The sequence below is a fragment of the Lontra canadensis genome, unplaced genomic scaffold (genome assembly GCF_010015895.1).
Source record: "Lontra canadensis isolate GAN:19392208 unplaced genomic scaffold, GSC_riverotter_1.0 scaffold33, whole genome shotgun sequence".
Classification (NCBI taxonomy): Eukaryota; Metazoa; Chordata; class Mammalia; order Carnivora; family Mustelidae; genus Lontra; species Lontra canadensis.
In genome coordinates, this window is record NW_022631027.1 from 5,814,803 (window position 1) to 5,834,674 (window position 19,872).

General features: G+C 36.3%; 1 protein-coding gene across 1 annotated transcript in view; it reads left to right on the forward strand.

The window, feature by feature from the left end:
• Positions 1-501: 501 nt before the first annotated feature.
• Positions 502-19,872, forward strand: part of BRDT (bromodomain testis associated) — a 76,027-nt gene continuing 56,656 nt past the window's right edge. The window contains exons 1-5 of the mRNA XM_032867118.1: positions 502-573; positions 11,455-11,596; positions 11,757-11,996; positions 13,160-13,297; positions 14,679-14,793. Of these exons, the coding sequence (XP_032723009.1) occupies positions 11,808-11,996; positions 13,160-13,297; positions 14,679-14,793 (442 nt within the window). The 5' untranslated portion in view covers positions 502-573; positions 11,455-11,596; positions 11,757-11,807. The remainder of the gene's footprint in view (positions 574-11,454; positions 11,597-11,756; positions 11,997-13,159; positions 13,298-14,678; positions 14,794-19,872) is intronic.

Sequence of the window (19,872 nt, forward strand, 5' to 3'; positions counted from 1 at the left end):
CGCATCGGGCTCTCTGCCCGGCGGGGAGCCTGCTTCCTCTTCTCTCTCTCTGCCTGCCTCTCTGCCTACTCACGATCTCTGTCAAATAGGTGAATAAAATCTTAAAAAAAAAAAAATTTCAGATGAAGTTTCTACATGGTACTTTGGGACCCATGGGAAGGACCTAGGTGGGTGGAAGAAAAAAGCAAGGGAAGAACCCTGAGAGATATTAGTGGATTAGCAGAAGATGAGATTATGACGGCAATATCTTCTGGATTTCCAATCTGATTCTCTTCCCTTAGCACCCTGTTCCTATCTCTGTCAAAGCAGTAACTATATGCATCATCTTGTAATTACTTATTAGTCTATATAAAGAGACTGTACCCCCCAATAATTCCTAGTTCAGTGCTTGGCACCATTGTATGTGCTTTATAAGTATGTAATAAATGAACAAATAGAATCTGGGGAAAAAAGCGGTATCCTGGAAACCAGAGAAGAGTTTCTTTCAAGACAGTCTTGGTAGTCTAATGATAGATGTTGCTGAGAGGTCAAGTGAGATAAGACTCAAAAGAATCCATTTAACAGCTAAGTATGGTAAGTATTAGCCTTAGTGTAAGGGGACTTTCAGAGGAATGGCAGGGGAAAAGTTGAGTGTGAGGTGGGATGTAAAGACAATGTCATTTTTTGGCATGCTCTGGTGTGAGGTACAGAAGAGAGAAGATTGAGGCTACAAGGAGACAATAGGATCAAGAGAATTTTTAAGGAGCCTTGAGAAAGTGTATATGGAGGGTAAGCTAGTATGAAATGTTGACAATATAGGCAGGAGATATGAAGGACTTTTGTTATCTCCTTATCTAGAATACCTAGGAGAAGAGTTCTACACAGTGAGGGCGTCCCATTCTTAGACTGAAGGGAGGAGTAGATGAGAAGTTTGAATCACTGTGAAGAATATACATTTTCCAAAAATTATCTGTTTGACTTTAAGTGAGGCCTGATTTTACTTTGAAGAAACCACTTTCTCCCTTGAATTGGATGGAAATAGCTAATTTGATGATGCAGGATTTGCAGTCAGTATTTGAGCTCACATCCTGTGGATTGCTTTTTTGACCTTTCTGAGCACTAGACTATCTTGTGTTCAGAATCCATACTTTTTTTTTAAAAGATTTTATTTATTTATTGCGGGGGGGATAGGGGCAAAGGGAAAAGCAGACTCCCTACTGAGCAGGGAGCTTGGAGGAAGGCTTGGTCCCAGGATCCTGAGATCACGACCTGAGCCAAAGTCAGAGCCTAAGTCAGATGCTTAACCAACTGAGCTGCGCAGGTGCCCCCAGAATCCAAACTCTTTGGATTCCCTGCATGTGTAATATCTACTTAAGTTAAGCTAGAGTGCCACCATAGCAGAATAACTTATTCTCTCCCATTTATTGAAATGATGGAAAATATTTTAAACGATCTTCATTCAAAACCTCAAAATTCAACTCTATCTAAATTCACCTCTATCTAAAAGGGACTTCTAGGGATGCCTGGGTGGCTCAGTTGGTTAAACTGCTGCCTTCGGCTCAGGTCATGATCCCAGTGTCCTGGGATCGAGTCCCACATTGGGCTCCTTGCTTCGCAGGGAGCCTGCTTCTCTCTCTCTCTCTGCCTGCCACTCTGTCTGCCTGTGCTCGCACTCTCTCTCTCTCTGACAAATAAATAAATACAATCTTTAAAAAATAAATAAATAAAAGGGACTTCTAGGCTCTAGATATGTTAATTTACATTTTTGGTTCTTAATCAGCTCAAGTTTCCTTGAAACCTCAGAATTTAATACTTAAAACACAATTTAAAACAATAATATTTAAAACACAATTTAATACTTGCACCAATGAGTTAATAATAATTAAGGAATTATGTAAACTTTTTTTTTTGCATACTCAAGAAATTGGTTGGTCCTGATGTTTTTGGAAGGGTGAAATTTTGCCAAAGAGATCAGACTTTCTGATACGTCTTCATGTGCATTGAATTAAAGATGCAACGTGTTTTTGCTTGTGTACATTTTAGGAAACCTTTGGTTTATAAGTATTTGTCAGGGATGACTGGCATATTCACAACCGTTTCAAAGACTTTTTCTTTCTTAGAAGTTTAAATTTTTACTCTTGTACACTGTTGGTAGGGCTGTAAATTAGAATAACCTATGGACAGCAATTACACATGTAGTGACATTTAAAAGCATTGTCCCAGAAATTGTTGTGTGGTTTTTTTTGTCCCAGAAATTGTTAAGAAAAATATATCCAATAGGCCTGCTCCCATATATATATATATATATATATATATATACACACACACACACACACACACACATATACACACACACACGTGCGCGCATGTGCACGCAATAGGTATTGGCTATATGCAATGATGTATTTATGAGGATAGTCTTAGCAACATTATATTTAATATCTGTATGTCCACATTCATATGATGACATACTAGGCAGCCATTAAAAATAGAGGGGGCTGCCCTGGGACAATTTCTAATATGAATTAAGTGTAAAAAACACTAAAAGATACACAAGAAATTGCTAACAAAAAAGAGGGGTCCTAGTTGGCTAGGGGAAAAGAATGGGAAAGGAGGGGTGCCTGGGTGGCTCAGTCAGTTAAGCATTCCACTCTTGGTTTCAGCTCAGGTCGTGCTCTCAGGGCCATGGGATCCAGCCACATGTCTGTCTTAAGATTCTCTCTCTCCTTTTCCCTTGCATCTCTGTCTAAAAAATAAATAAAATCTTTAAAAAAAAACGAGAAAGGAAACTTTATTGTATACCATTCATACTACATGGATATTAAAATTCAAATATACTTAATTTTTATCATCTTTAAATAACGGTTCAACTTTTAAGAATTTGTCCAGAAATCAAAATATTATTTTATAATGAACTATTGAGTAGGCAAAACATGTTTGATTTTTAGTCAGTTTGCTCATGGAACCATAGAATGATGACATGGTGATGCTAATTATGTGATTATTTTATTCAAGGTAAACCAGAACTTTTCCTAATTTATGGTACATTGTCTTTGAGCAATTGTAAGTGGTGATTGTTATATAATATTGAATTCTTATTGACATTAGACTTATTTCATCTTCCCATGCTATTTTTCTTTGTAGAAATGTATCCACGGGCAAAAAGTACGTGAAAGCAAAAGTAACAATAAAATGACAACTCACCATAAACATTGAAAACAACAGTGGACTTTCATAGAGACAGGATAGGCTACAAGTTATGTATATTTGTCTGTATACTTGTAACTCCATAGTTTAATCATGGAGTGTAAGTCAATGAAGTAACCACTCCACTTAAATAAATGACAAAGTCTGGCACCTTTCAGCTGATTATGACCCACCATTATGTCAAATAAGGTGAAAATCTTTTGAGGGGTGTGTTGCTGAACTACTATGCTGGCATTTTCCATTTTCTATTATTAACATTTTCTAATAAATAAGAACAAGAGTTAAGATTAATGGAAAAAAGGCTTTAGAGAAAGTAAAATAGTGTCAACTAATGTAGAAATATGCCAAGTATAAAAAGCCACATAAACTGCTTTTTAAAAAATTCTTTAAATAAGAAACAGAAAATTTCATTGAACAGAAAGACTGGGTAATTACACAGAATATTTTATAAAGGGGATAATTCCTAGTCCTCTTGCTGAACTAGAGAGCTTCACCTTGCACTAGAAGCCAGGGCCTCTAGCCAAAGAATGCAGGGCATACTCCTGATATCATTACCAGATTATCAAATATTAACTTTTTTTTTTTGCCCAACGATAATTATCATTGTTAAAAAGTTAAAAAATTAACTTTTTCCATTTTTGCTCTTATTCATGGTTAAGTCTATCTACAGCTCTCAACAACAATGTGCCGTTAAGTTTATTCCTTAAAATTCTTAATGTACAGAAAAAAATACAAGGAAGACCTATATATCTACCAAGAGTTGTCAGTATTTTGCTATGTTTGCTTTTTTGTATATAGGTTTTTCTCTTAAACCATTTGAAACCTGTTTTATAGGTGTCGCTATTGACATCCAATTTTTTGAGCATCCATTTAAACATCTTTTTCTTGCATAACCACCATACTATTCTCAGACCTATCATAATGTATTCTTACACCTGTCAAGGTGAGCAATTCCCTAAATTTCCCTGGTTGTCCAAAAATGTCTTTAATAGCTGATCTCAAACCAAGATTTGATCTAGGATGATAAATTGAGTTCAGTTATATCTTAATTCAGAGCAGTTATTCCACATTTTCTTTGACAATCTTTTTATAAAAGCTAAACCATTTGTCTTGATTTATCTTTTTTTTTTTTTACTTGTTTTAGGTCATTTGTCTTCTAGGATATTATATATTCTACATTTGTCTGTTTTCTTATGCTTTTGTTTCATTTTTCCTAGCACTGTCCCACAGAACTTTTCTGCAGTGATGGCAGTGTCCCATGCAATAGCCAGTAGACAGATAATAGCTATTGAGCATCTGAAATATGGATGAGTTTTTGATTTTGGTAATTTTTGTTAGTTTAAACTTAAATAGTTCTGTGTGGCTATAGCTTGTCTTTTTGGACAGTGCAGCTCTAGCCCTTTAATCTTCTGTTATATGAAAGTTAAATCTAACCACTTGTTACATATTTTTGGCCAAAAGCCTTTATGGGTTCTGTGTATATTGCATTTTGTTTAATCAGGAGACATATAGTCTTTCACCCCAATACATGCTATTTTATTTTATTTTTTTCAAAGATTTTATGTATTTGAGAGAACAAGAGAGTGAGAAGGTGCATGCATGGGGTGGGAACAGGAGGAACAGGAACAAGCAGACTGTGCTGAGCACAGAGCCTGTCTAGGGCTTACCAGAGCCTAAATCAAGAATCAGATGCTGAACTGACTGAGCCACCCAGGCTCCCTTTTATTTATTTATTTTCTTAGATTTTTAAAATTTATTATTTGAGAGAAAGAAAGGGTGTGAGCATAAGCAGGGAGTGGGGCAGGGGGTGGGGCAGAGGGAGAGACAGACTCTGCTAGGCAGAGAGCCTGATGCAGGGCCGGAGCCCAGGACCCTGAGATCATGACCTGAGCCGAAGGCAGACCCTTAATGGACTGAGCCACCCAAGCACCCCTTTCTATTTTATTTTTAAATAATCTTGACCCAACTTGAGGCTTGAACTCACAACACCTGTCACTCCACTAACTGAGCCAACCAAGCACCTCCCAATACGTACTTTTTAAAGTTTTTACTACTTAGTATTATCTTATAGGTACTACAAAAATCTAATTTTGGGATTTGACTAATTTGTGCAGATGTTTGATCAAAGTACCAAAGCAAGAAAACGACGACAAGTGGGGTTGAAATATAAGGGGCATATGAGGAAGTTATATGAATAGCTAAGGTTATATGGGGTATAAAGGAGGAGAACAATTTTAAGAGTTGTTAGCCATTTTAAATACTACAGAGAAGTCTGGGAAGATAATTGAGGAAGACAGTGAGGGCTTTGGAATATTTCAGTGTTCGTGATCTTTGGAAAAGCAGTTTCAGAAGGGAGATAGAAAAACCAGATGGATGTATTTGACCTTTAAAAAATTTTTTTTGCACCCAGTGGTTGGTTGGTTGTTTTTTATGTTAATAAGCATGTAGCAGGAAAGGTGTTTTCTTTAAGTCTTTATCTATTTATTTATTTAAGGTGGGGTGTATAGTGGGGCAGAAGGAGGAAGAATCTTAAGCAGACCTCTGTGCTGAGCACAGAACCTGACACAGGGCTCTATCTTATGACCTGAGATCATGACCTGAGTGGAAACCAAGAGTCAGATGTCAACTACACCAGCCAGGCACTCCTAAGTACTTATTTTTTTAGAGCAATTTTAGGTTCACTGCAAAATTGGGAGAAAGATACAGATTTCCCATATATCTACCGACTCCCATACATGCTACCTCTCCCCTGTCATCAACAGCTCCCACCAGAGTGGTACATTTGTTACAGCAGATGAAGCTACAGTGATACCTCATTATCACCCAAAGACCTTAGTTTGCATTAGGGTTCATTCTTTGGTGTTGTACATACTAAGGGTTTGGGCAAATATTAATGGTATGTATCTGTCATTATGATATAACACAATCTTTTCACTCCCCTAAAAATCCTTGGTGCTCCATCTTTTTATTCCCTCTCCCCACCTCTTGGCAACCATTGACCTTTTTATGGTCTCCTTATAGTTTTGCCTTTTCCAGAATGTCATGTGGTTGGAATTGTACGGTATGTAGACTTTTCAGATTGGCTTCTTTTGCCTAGTATGCATTTAAGTTTCCTCCATGTCTTTTCATGGCTTGATGGTTGATTTCTTTTTAGTGCTGAATAATATTCCATTGTCCCGATATTGTTCCAGTTTATCCATCCCCCTACTGAAAGACATCTTGGTTGTTTCCAAGTATTGGCAATGTTTGAATAAAGCTGCTATAAATATCTGTGTGCAGGTTTTTTTGTGGAAAGGTGTTTTTGTGGGTTTTTTTTGTTTTTTTTTTCACCTTTTAAATTTTTTTAAAATTTAATTTAATTTTTTATAAACATATAATGTATTTTTATCCCCAGGGGTACAGGTCTGTGAATCGCCAGGTTTACACACTTCACAGCACTCACCATAGCACATACCCTCCCCAATGTCCATAACCCCACCCTCCCAACCCCCCTCCCCCCATCAACCCTCAGTTTGTTTTGTGAGATTAAGAGTCACTTATGGTTTGTCTCCCTCCCAATCCCATCTTGTTTCATTTACTCTTCTCCTACCCCCTTAACCCCCCATGTTGCAACTCCTCTCCCTCATATCAGGGAGATCATATGATAGTTGTCTTTCTCGATTGACTTTCTTTAGTTGTCTTTCTCGATTGTGCTAAGCATGATACCCTCTAGTTCCATCCACGTCGTCGCAAATGGCAAGATTTCATTTCTTTTGATGGCTGCATATATACCACATCTTCTTTATCCATTCATCTGTTGATGGACATCTAGGTTCTTGTGGAAAGGTGTTTTTAAGGAAAGAAAGACACTGACTAGAGCATATCTGTGGATAGAGATATCTGCATAAATTAATTACAAAAAAATTAAGTGTAGAAAATGTGGTCTTAAGAGCAGGAAATATAATTATGGATTGTATAATCTTTAAAGGAAAGCCTTCCTATACCTAATAAAGAAACCCACAATAATGGAAATAAAGGAATAACCAATAAAACAATAAGATTCTGGAAAAGGGGAAAGATCTTCATGGAAAAGAAAGGAGGCACTTAAATATAGAATAGGAAGTAAGCTAATGGAAGTTAATTTTTTTTTTAAATTTTTTTATTTATTTATTTGACAGACAGAGATCACAAGCAGGCAGAGAGACAGGCAGAGAGAGAGGAAGGGAAGCAGGCTCCCGGCCAAGCAGAGAGCCCGATGCGGGGCTCGATCCCAGGACCCTGGGACCATGACCTGAGCCGAAGGCAGAGGCTTTAACCCACTGAGCCACCCAGGCGCCCCTGGAAGTTAATTTTTAAATGGTTTCTCTTGTAGACTGAGATCCTCTGCAAAAGGTATAGTGGAATTGAGGTTTTGATGAGGTTTGGAAATGCATTTTTTAAATTGATAGACATTAAGTCATTCATTCATTTCTTTTAAGGCAAATTTCTGAGCAATGGGACCTAATTTAAAAGTAAAAAATTCTTTTTTAAAAGATCTTATTTATTTGTCAGAGAAAGAGAGCACAAGCAGGCGGAACCATAGGCAGAATCAGAGGCAGGCTCCCTGCTGAGCAAGGAGCCTGATGTGTGACTCCATCCCTGGACCCTGGAATTATGACCTGAGCTGAAGGCAGACACTTAATCAACTGAGCCACCCAGGTGTCCCTACAAGTAAAACGTTCTTGATTTCTCTCCCTGTTTCTCCCTATATATAAAAAAAGTCACATCTGCTGGATCTCTAACATAAAACTGAATCTGAACACTTTAATTCAGCCTATGTAGGCTCTGTCCTAAGCATTAGTCAGACAGGACCTCAATCTGTTGTAGGTCAGTACCCACAAGGTCCCTGCTGACATTGAGTTTACATTCTGGGAACTGGGGGAGGGAGGGTTGGGAGACAGTAAATAAGTAGACAAACATGGTAGTGATGAAGCAGAGTAATAGCAGATGGATTAGCATTGGGGAGGAGGGGAAAGAATGCTTACTTAAAAGGAGGTTGTAAAGGAAAAGCATGGAGAAGATACTTGAAACACACAACAAAGGTTTTGTATTCAGACTATATGAAGAGCTAGAAATAAGGTTATAGCAGACAACACAATAGAAAAATGGGTAGGACCATTCAACAGATGATTGGCAAAGAAGATATTCATGGGACCAATAGACATTAAAAGGTGTTTCCTATCATGAATCCTCAGTGAAATACAAATAAAATCATGAGATCCCATTTTACATTCACCAGAATGGCTGAAATGGAACACAATGATAATACCAAATATTGACAAGGACGTGGAGTAAGTAGGATTCTCCAGGCTCTGTTGTGCATATAAATTGATATATTTTGGAAAACTGGTATCTACTAAAGTTGAACACACATATAAGCTATGTGATCCAACAGTTTCACTTCTGGGTTTATATTCAACATAATGCATGCACATATTCACTACAAGCATGTTCATGGCAGCGTTATTGGTCAAACACTGGAAATAACTCAAAAGTCCCAAGAGGAATGGATAGATTGTGATATAATTCGATCATAGAATAAAATACAGCAGTGAAGATGAACAAATAAAACATAGTTAAATCTCACAAACATAATACTGGTACAAGGCCAGATACAGTGTAATACATAGTAAAAAACAGTGTAATACGTAGTAAAAACCATTTAGGTAAAGGTCAAAAACAGGCACAATTTAAAGGGGTAGAATTCATCATAGTGGTTATCTTTGTGAAGGAGGGAAGGTATAGTGATTAGGACACTCCAAGGATAGACTAAATAAATACGGAACAGAACCAGTTTTAGTTGCAATACTAGAGTATCTCCTTTGTTCTTGATGACGTTAAGAGTTCTAGTTCATGTTTGAATAACATGAGAAGAGGGTAAGGAAGTACAATAAATGATAAGATTGATAATCACCTCCACGTTAATTCATTTTAGTGTGGTTCTTTTTTTTTTTTTTATTTTTTATTTTTTTTTTTTATTTATTTGACAGACAGAGATCACAAGTAGGCAGAGAGGCAGGCAGAGAGAGGAAGGGAAGCAGACTCCCCGCCGAGCAGAGAGCCCGATGCGGGACTCGATCCCAGGACCCCGAGATCATGACCTGAGCCGAAGGCAGAGGATCAACCCACTGAGCCACCCAGGCGTCCCTTTAGTGTGGTTCTTAATCCTGGCTACATATCACAAGCACCAGGAGAATTTAAAAAGCAGATTTGTAAGCCTTATCACCAAGAATTGGGGCCTGGGCTTGGTATTTTTTAAATGACCCATGATACCTCACACCATTAGTGTGCTTGCTGCTAAACAACAAAAAAAGTGTTGTGAAGATGTGGTGAAACTGGAACACTGTTGGTGGGAATGTGAAATGTTGCGGGTGCTATGGCAAACAGTACTGGGATTCCTAAAAAAAAAAAAAAAAAAAAATTACCGTATAATCTACCAGTTCTCAGTTCTGCTCTTCTGGGGTATATCTGTAAGAGTTGTAGGTAGGGTCTTGAAGAGATATTTATACATCCATGTTTATAGCACTATTCACAATAGCGAGAGAGGTGGAAGTTAACCAAGTGCCATTGATGAATGGATGGTTACACAAAGTATGGTATATATGTATAGTGAAATATTAAACCTTATAAAATGAAGGAAATTCTGACATGTGCTACAATATAGATTAATCTTGAGGACATTATGCTATGATAAACCAGGCACAAAAAGACAACTGTATGATCCTACTATTATACCCAGAGTAGTTAAATTCATAGAAATAGGATAGAATGGTGGTTGCCAGGAGCTTGGGGGAAGCAAGAATGAGGAGGTGGTTTTTTGTTTTTTGTTTCTTTTAGGATTTTATTTATTTGACAGAGATCACAAGTAGGCAGTGGGGGGTGGGGGAGTAGGCTTCTTGCTGAGCAGAAAGACCAATTCGGGGCTCGATCCCAGGACCCTGAGATCATGACCTGAGCCAAAGGCAAAGGCTTAACCCACTGAGCCACCCAGGTGCCCCAAGAATGAGGAGTTATTTAACAGGTATAAAGTTTCAGTTTTGCAAGATGAAAAAGTCATAGATAAGTTGCTCAAAAATTATTATACTTAACACTATTGAACAACACACTTAAAAATGGTTAAGATGATAGGGGCACCTGGGTGGCTTGGCTGATTGTGTCTGACTATCTCAGCTCAGGTCTTGATCTCAGGCTTGTGAATTCAAGCCTGGAGTTGGGCTCCATGTTGGGTATACAGCCTACTGAAAAAAAAAAAGGTTACGATGGTAAATTTTATGTATTTTGCCATAATTTTAAAAAACAATTTTATTTATTTGAGAGAGAGTAAGAGAGAGTATGAGGGAGTGGGAGAAGCAGACTCCCCACTGAGCAGAGACATCCCCACCCCCAATGTGGGGCTTGATCCCATGATCCTGAGATCATAACTGGAGCCAAGGTAGCCACTTAACTGACTGAGCCACCCATGTGCCCCTACCATAATTTTTAAAGAAAGATTCAAAACTGGCTAATATGCAGTTGAGAACTAATACTGCTTTAATGGAAACAAAGATCACACTGGCTAAATATAACACTGTTCTAAAAAAATGGACAACTTAAAAAAAATGGACAATTTGGGGGCGCCTGGTTGGCTCAGTGGGTTAAAGCCTCTGCCTTTGGCTCGGGTCATGATCCCAGGGTCCTGGGATTGAGCCCCACATTGGGCTCTCTGCTCATCAGGGAGCCTGCTTCCTCCTCTCTCTCTCTGCCTGCCTCTTTGCCTACTTGTGATCTCTGTCAAATAAATAAAATCTTTTAAAAAATGGACAATTTGTTTAATAATTGCCCTTTTCATTTTGCTGAGATACTTGGTGTAGTACCTTTGCTCTTTTGTCCTTTAATGCTCTTTAGGAATGTTAGATACCATCTTTCCAAAATACAAAGTTTTATTTATTTTTTTATTTTAGATGTAGTAATATGTACTTAATAGTAACATTTTAATATGCGTCATGTTTCTAGTATTAGGTTTTAAAGTAAATCACTTTATGGGTGCCTGGCTGGCTCAGTCAGTAGAGCATGTGACTCTAGATCTCAGGGTCAAGAGTTCAAGCCCTACATTTTGGGTAAAGCCTCCTTAAGTAAACAAATAAATCCCTTTATTTAAATTATACAGAAAAATCCTCTATTTTGCATTTCTTCTTTCATTGAATTAATTTTAGGGTATATAATACATACCACGGTTATGTTTAACATTTCCTGTTATTTCTTTTTTACCAGAAACTTACAGACTTTTCCTGCTAAGACCTCAATTTGTATTTTAGAAAGCCAGAAGAAATACTATGAAAGTTTGAAATACCATAAATCATCCAGAACTAAGGCATACATAATGAAGCAACTCTTAATACTTATACAGAAAGAGGTTCGTATTTGTTTACAAATGTATTTATCACTTGGCTTTTTTGTTGTCTTAATCATAATGTGATGTAAAACATAATATTACTCATTAACACTTTTTAGTTCCTATAGAAACCATCTTAAATGTTCTTTGAACGTAACTCAGTTTTACTTTTGTGTTTAAGGACATGTATTTATAGGCAACATTGTAATATCAGGATTTGATCCCATTGACAATGTCTCTGTCAAGTCGACAGACAGCTCTAGTTAACCCTCCACCACCAGAATATATAAATACTAAAAAAAATGGGCGATTGACAAATCAACTTCAGTATCTACAAAAAGTTGTCTTGAAGGCTTTATGGAAGCACAGTTTTTCCTGGCCTTTTCAGCAGCCTGTGGATGCTGTGAAACTAAAGTTGCCAGTAAGTATATCTTATGATTATGTTACTTGTAAAAGAGAAAAACACTGTGAATCTCTGAAAGAAAGAAATAAACTAGTATTTTTAAAAAATTTATTTATTTATTTATTTGACAGAGAAAGAGATCACAAGTAGGCATAGAAGCAGGCAGAGAGAGAGGGGGAAGCAGGCTCCCTGCTGAACAGAGAGCACGATGCGGGGCTCGATCCCAGGAGCCTGGGATCATGACCCGAGCCGAAGGCAGAGGTTTTAACCCACTGAGCCACCCAGGCGCCCCATAAATTAGTCTTTAATGTTATAAAATATATTTAATTTAATGAAGACCTCTAATTTATTCTGTACCGCTGAAGAATTTTCTAGTGAGTAATTTTCCTAAACAACAAAGCTCGTTTTTCTGAGCATTGAAATTCTTATTTTAACAGTTTGGTAAATTATAGTACGTGTTTTCTTGTTAGAGAATGTGTTACCTGACTTTTTTTTTTTTTTTTGAGTTTTATCTATTTACTTTAGAGAGAATGTGTATATGTGAGCAGGAGAAGAGGGTGAGGCTCCAGCAGGCTCTGTCCTGAGCCTGGAGTCTGATATGGGGCTCCATCCCATGACCCCAAGGTCATGACCTGAGCCAAAACCAAGAGTTAGATGCCCAACCAACTGAACCATCCAGGCACCCCTCACTTGTCCTTTTGGTACAAGGTTGTCATATGAATATCAGCTTCTTCATGAAGTTTTTCTTGACATTTACTTCTTGGTAGACTTAGGTGCACCATATACAGAATTCAACTTTAAGCCTTCTCTTTGGTATTTTCAGCCATCTGATAACAGAATAAGTAATTTGTTGCATAGTAAACCATGGCACTGGGATTATACTCTGGATCTGTCAGACTCCATAAAATTCTAGGTTTTTCTTCATGCCCTTCACTTTTTATTTTCCAGGATAGTTTTACTCTTACATTCTTGTTTTTGTGATTCTTTGTTATTTTTTTCTTTGGAAAAAAAAAATGCCATGGCAGTCAGCTTTCTCAGTATAAAATTTTCGGTTTCTAAATTATGGATTTTTAAAGGTAATCTAGTTACAAGTGTATAAACTCTTAAATCTACTTGTATACCAGTAGTTGTAGTGAATTTGTTCTTACTACTAACATTTAAAATTTCTTCTTAAAAACTAGGATTATTACACCATTATAAAGACCCCAATGGATTTAAATACAATTAAGAAGCGCTTAGAACATAAATATTATGTGAAGGCTTCAGAATGTATAGCAGACTTCAACATAATGTTCTCAAATTGTTATTTATACAACAAGGTATGTTGTATAAATTTAGGTTATACTTGGTAATTCTTTGCTCTTATAGAAGATGTGTGTAGAATGTGTGCTGATTTCAGATTTCAGGTCTCGATTTGGGGTATTTTACAGACTTTTTAAGGATAATGTTTATTTTTTACTGGATTTCATAATTTTCATATATCTATTTGTTTAGACTATTTCCCATAATTTTGCCTGAATAGCTGTAATGGTTTGTTATGTTTTAAAAAATGAAATACCAATGATAGTTTGTTTCTATAAGTATCATTTCAAAATGTTCTCTATCATACTTCTGCCATTTTAATTATAAATGGTAAACTTTATTTTATACTAATCTTGGTTAAATGTTCATGGTATGAATGCAGACAAATTATATACATCTAAACTTCATGACAAGTTAACTTAAAGATGAGACACATTCTCTGTTACATACCCAGTAGTAATATTTGCATTTGTGTTAATGAATTGACTTCTCTGATAATATATGTGGGCATTTGACCTTAGTCTCCATTTTAGCTTTCATCCTATAAAACTGGATTTGTGTATTCATTTTTTTCTCCATAGAGTATTCCTGTTTTCCAGAGTACTGCATTCTTTTTAAGCTGTTCTGTATCTAAAAATTTTAAAACTGAAATCCCATTTATTCAAAATCACTGGTAATGCTACAATGTAATAGAAATTTTGGTTCCCAAACTCTCAGTGCCATCTTAAATTTAAGACTCTTAGCCAATATGATTTTTTAAAAAGTAACAATTCCTAGTGTCCTTTTACATTTAATATTTTAAAACGAAGTTCAGTAATTTTCCTTAAGTGCCTAACTTCAAAGTAAGTGTTCAAAGTAAGAATCTGCTTTAGGCTTTTGCTTTGTAATCTACTTAGTTTTTTTTTAATCAGTAGCAAATAAAGCAAGCCAAAGACTTCTATGCGGATAGTTAAGATTTAAAAATCGGAAAAAAAAAAAAAGATTTAAAAACTGAATTAGCTCTGCAGTGTCATTTTATCACTTAGTTAATTGAAAACTGCATCACATCAAGTCAAATCATGTACTTTCCACAGCCATGAACATGTTTTGTTTTAACTTATTTGTGAGGTAGAAATTTTAATTTCTAAAACCTTTTTGTATTAGTAGGATTTGTTGGATTGTAACACTCTAGTACTCAGAAAGGCTACCTCGGTTATTTTTAGAAGTTAAAAGAGTGGAATGTTAGAATTTAAAATATGAGCTGATACACCATTTTCTGCACTTAATTTAGAAGCAATAAATAATGTTTAATAATATCTGAGAGTACTGTGTCACTGCCTTCTCTAAGGTAGCCTAAATTGTTGAAATTTGGTACAGTGACCATATTGTGTAACCTTATTATGTTTAAAAATTTTCTAGCCTGGAGATGACATTGTTCTTATGGCACAAGCTCTAGAGAAGTTGTTTAGGCAGAAATTATCTCAGATGCCACAAGAAGAACAAATTGTGGGTGGCAAGGAAAGAATAAAGAAAGGTAAGACAGAAGAGGTTTATGTTTTCTTACTTTGTCTTTTGTATTATATATGAGTGTGTGTGTGTGTGTGTGTGTGTGTGTGTGTGTGTAAATATAATGACTAGAACTAAATAATAAATCCCTTAAAGGGGATAGATGTTCAGAAGTCCTTCCATATCCTGGGGCACTTGTGTGGCACAGTCAGTTAAGGATCTTATTCTTGGTTTGGGGTCAGGTGGTGATCTTTGGGTCATGGAAATGAGCCCTGCATGGAATCTGCTTGGGACTGTCTTTCCCTCTCCTCTGCTCCCTGCCCCATATGCATGTGTGCTTTCTCTCTTTCTCTCTCAAAATAAATGAATCTTTAAAAGAAAAAAAAGAAGTCCTTCTAAATCCTATTGTATTGGTATAAAATGTCTATTTAAACAGTAAGGCAGACTTTGAAAGCAAAGATGTATCATGCAAGATTAGGGAATATTGTGTTGGTTATGGCCTTGGAGCCCGAGATTTCCTGTAGTATAGTGCCATTCACATAGTAGGCATCCAGTAAATTTATTAGTATTTTTAGTGGCTCTTGTATCTGTGCTATGATAATAAGATAGCCAAAATTGTCAATGTTTTCTTGTAGGAAAAGATCCCATAGCTAAGAATGAAATCTATGTTGGGTCTGAATATTCTCCTTTTTTCTAACTCTTAATTAAAAACAAAACAAAAAAAACTTTAGAGAGGAACATTTTACAGCTAATAATTATAGTATTTAAATACAGAGTTAAAAAACTAATCTTAAGTAATCAAATGGATTTATTGTAGAGGTTAACCAAGGTTGTCATAGATGAAATGTTGGTTTATTTTTGGATCGCTGATGGTGTACATTTTAGATAAGTTCCTTAATCATTCCATGTTAGTTTCCTCATGTATAATGTTAAGAAAATATTTCACTTTTGTGGCTGTAAATGTTTATAAAGTAAACATTGTTTACTTTATAAATTACTTTATAAAATTGTTAAGTGGTTGGAATATAAGAGACTTACACTACTACAAAGGTGGTGTGTATCGGTAATAATCTATGCTTTTTTTCCTTGTTGGTAGGTCTTTAAGATGGGTCATGACTTAAAGCTTTACTCAATCCTGCGAGATATTCACTGTCTTGTTAGAGTTCTTATTTTATTCTCACCTTTGGAAAAGCTTGATCTTAGGTCTGACAATATAAGGCCTAGGGTTCTGAAAGAAGATTAAAATAAGCCCTTACAAGGTAGATAATAAAAAGATCAGTTTGCTTTTTAAATTGTTAAAGCAAAGATTATTGCTGACTTAAAATAGTATCTGTAGTAAGGTAAAAATTACCTTTAGAATGCTTCCCTTAAAAAAACACTTTAATATATTCTTAATGTTTAAGTTGTAGCTACTTGTTTCAGATGCTCAAATTACTGCTAAGAGTTTAAGTTTCCCTCAGACAAAAATTCTTTGACTTTTCCTGTCAATATGTATTTGGATGTTTGTCATTTATAATGCATATATTATGGGGTTACAAAGATGTGTAACCACTCTAACTCTCAAGTTCAATTTACATTTTAGTTAGAAATAAAACTGAAGGGGCTGCTGGGTGGCTCATTTGGTTGAGTGGCTGACTTTTAATTTGGGCTCGGGTCATGCTCTCAGAGTCCTGGGATTGAGCCCGTTTCAGGTTTTGTGCTCGGCGGAGAGTCTGCCTCAGTTTTCCCTGTCTCCACCCCCTGCTTTCTTGCTCTATTTCTCTCTTTAAAATAAATGGATAGGGGCGCCTGGGTGGCTCAGTGGGTTAAGCCGCTGCCTTCGGCTCAGGTCATGATCTCAGAGGAGAGCCTGCTTCCTCCTCTCTCTCTGCCTGCTTGTGATCTCTCTCTGTCAAATAAATAAATAAAATCTTAAAAAAAAAAAGATTTAAAATGAATGGATAGATCTTCAAGAAATAAATAAATGAAACTTTTTAAAAACAATAAGATAATGCATTATAATAAATGTCAGATGATATTACACATAGTACATGCTATGGTTCAAGAAAGTAAGAAGTTGATTCATGCTGGTAAAGCTGGGTAAGGCTTTAGTAGTGATAGAACTTGAGTTTGGCCTTGAAGGATTGATAGGATTTAGCTTTGGAGTAAAGATCTAGGTTTCCAAATAACTTTCTGGGAATATTCTACTGCCAGTGTCATGGCATTTTTATGCACAGTGGTAGGGAAACTGTCATATGACAGTAACTAGTCTAAATAATGGCGAAGAAAAACTTGAAATTTAGTACATTAAATTGAATTGGTGTTGATTTATTGATTGATGAAATTAGTTGAGTAACTTTGAGGTGCTACAACACAGTTCTAGTTCTTGGGATATATCAATGAATGAAACAGAAACATTTGCCATCTTGGAGTTTACGTTCTAGTAGAGAAAGAGAGGCAAACAAACATGAGGGGTTCTCATTGAGAATTTAAGATTTGAACAAAGAAGAACCTTCCAGGCAGAGGGATCAGCTAGAGTAAAGGTCTATAACAGGATCCTTTACTCTTCTGTCACTTTGGGCCATGCCTTCAAGACTTGGATCTTTCCTCTTCATCTTGTCAAGGATTTTATTCCTTTGCTTTTCCTCTTTGTTTTGTACATCATTAATCTCTCCTTTGTGGAGTTAGTCTCATTACTCTATAAACATGCTCTAGTATCTTATTTTTAAAGTTCATCTTTTACTTGTCATTTTCCCACTACTGTCCCATTTTTTTGTTTTTCTCTTATATATTCATGAAATTCACTTCAGTGTAGGTTCTAACCTCACTGAATCACCAAGAAGATTCTTACCACACTACTTAAAAAGTTCTTGTCAGTTGGGGTCTCTTACAGATCTTGATGTGGCAAAATTTAAGTAATATTTTTCTATTCTCACTTTACTTGACCTCTGTTAGTATTTGCGTTAGAAGGCTATTATCCCTTTTCTTTTTTTTCATTGATTAAAGAATATACACTTTATTATTCATAAATCCAAAAATAGAATATTTGTTACCTTATTACAGTTTGGATTTTTTTTCTCACCAAATCAAATTTTATTTGGTCAAGGCAGGCACTGGTAAGTAGATATTTATCATAATGGTTGTAATTACTATGTTAACCCTTTTAAAATTTAAATTCAATTAATTAGCATATGGTATATTATTAGTTTCAGAGGTAGAGTTCAGTGATTGGTCAGTCTTATAGAATACCCGGTGCTCCATTACATCTCATGTCCTCCCCAGTGTCCATCACACAGTTACCCCACCCACCCCTACCCCTCTAGCAACCCTAAATTTGTTTCCTATGATTAGGAGTCTCAAGGTTTGTCTCCCTCTCTGATTTTGTCTTGTTTAATTTTTTCCTCTCTTCCTCTATGATCCTCTGCATTCTCAAATTCCACATAGGAGTGGAGGTCATATGATAATTATCTTTCTCTGATTGACTTATTTTGCTTAGCATAATGGCCTCCAGTTCCAACCACTGTTGCAAATTGCAAGATTTCATATTTTTTTTTGGAAGGCTGAGTATATTCCATAGCACACGTATTCCACATCTTCTCTAGTCATTCATCTATCGATGGACATCTGGGCTCTTTCCATAGTTTGGCTATTGTGGACATTGCTGCTATCAACATTGGGGTGTAGGTGCCCCTTTGAATTGCCACATTTGTATCTTTGGGGTAAATACCCAGTAGTACAATTACTGATTCATAGGGTAGCTCTATTTTCAACTTTCTGAGGAACCTCCATACTGTTTTTCTAGAGTGGCTGTGCCAGCTTGCATTCCCACCAACAGTGTAGGAGGGTTCCCCTTTTTATATATCCTTGCCAACATCTGTCATTTCCTGACTTGTTAATTTTAGCCATTCTGCCTGGTGTGAGGTGGTATCTCATTGTGGTTTTAATTTGTATTTCCCTGATGCTGAGTGATGTTGACATTTTTTCATGTGTCTGTTGGTTATTTGTATATCTTTAGAGAAATGTCTGTTCATGTTTTCTGCCCATTTCTTGATTGGATTATTCTTTGGGTGTTATTTGGGTATAGATTTTTGGATACTAGTCCTTTCTCTGATATGTCATTTTTAAATATCTTCTCCCATTCTGTTGGTTGTCTTTGGTTTTGCCATCTCTTTCCTTTTCTGTGCCAAAGCTCTTATCTTTATGAAGTCCCAATAGTTCATTTTTGTTTTTGTTTCCCTTGCCTCTGGAGACATGTCTAGCAAGAAATTGCTACAGCTGAGATCGAAGAGGTTGCTGCCTCTGTTCTCGTCTAGGATTTTGATGGATTCCTATTTCACATTTAGGTCTTTCAGCCATTTTGAGTTTACTTTTGTGTATGGTGTAAGAAAGTGGTCCAGTTTCATTCTTCTGCATGTGGCTGTCCAATTTTCCCAACTCCATTGGTTGAAGAGACTCTTTTTTCCACTGGACATTCTTTCCTGCTTTGTCAAAGATTAGTTGACCATAGAGTCGAGGGCCATTTCTGGGTTCTCAATTCTGTTCCATTGATCTGTGTTTTTGTGCCAGCATAATACCATCTTGATGATTACAGTTTGTAATAGAGCTTGAAGTCTAGAATTGTGATGCCACCAGCTTTGGTTTTCTTTTTTACATTCCTTTGGCTATTCGGGGTCTTTTCTGGCTCCATACAAATTTTAGGATATTTGTTCCAGTGCTGTGAAAAAAGTTGGTAGTATTTTGGTACAGATTGCATTGAATATATAGATTGCTCTACATAGTGTAGACATTTTAACAATACTTGTTCTTCCAGTCCATAAGCATGGAACGTTTTTCCCTTTCTTTGTGTCTCCCTCTATTTTCTTTGATGAGTGTTCTATAGTTTCTATAGTTCAGATCCTTTACCTCTTTTGGTTAGATTTATTCCTAGGTATCTTACGATTTTTGGTGTGGTTGTAAATGGGATCGACTCCTTAATTTTTCTTTCTTCTGTCTCATTGTTAGTGTATAGAAATGCAACTGATTTCTGTGTATTGATTTTATATCCTCACACTTTGCTGAATGCCTGTGTGAGTTCTAACAATTTTGGGGTGGAGTCTTTTTGGTTTTCCACATAGAGTATCATGTCATC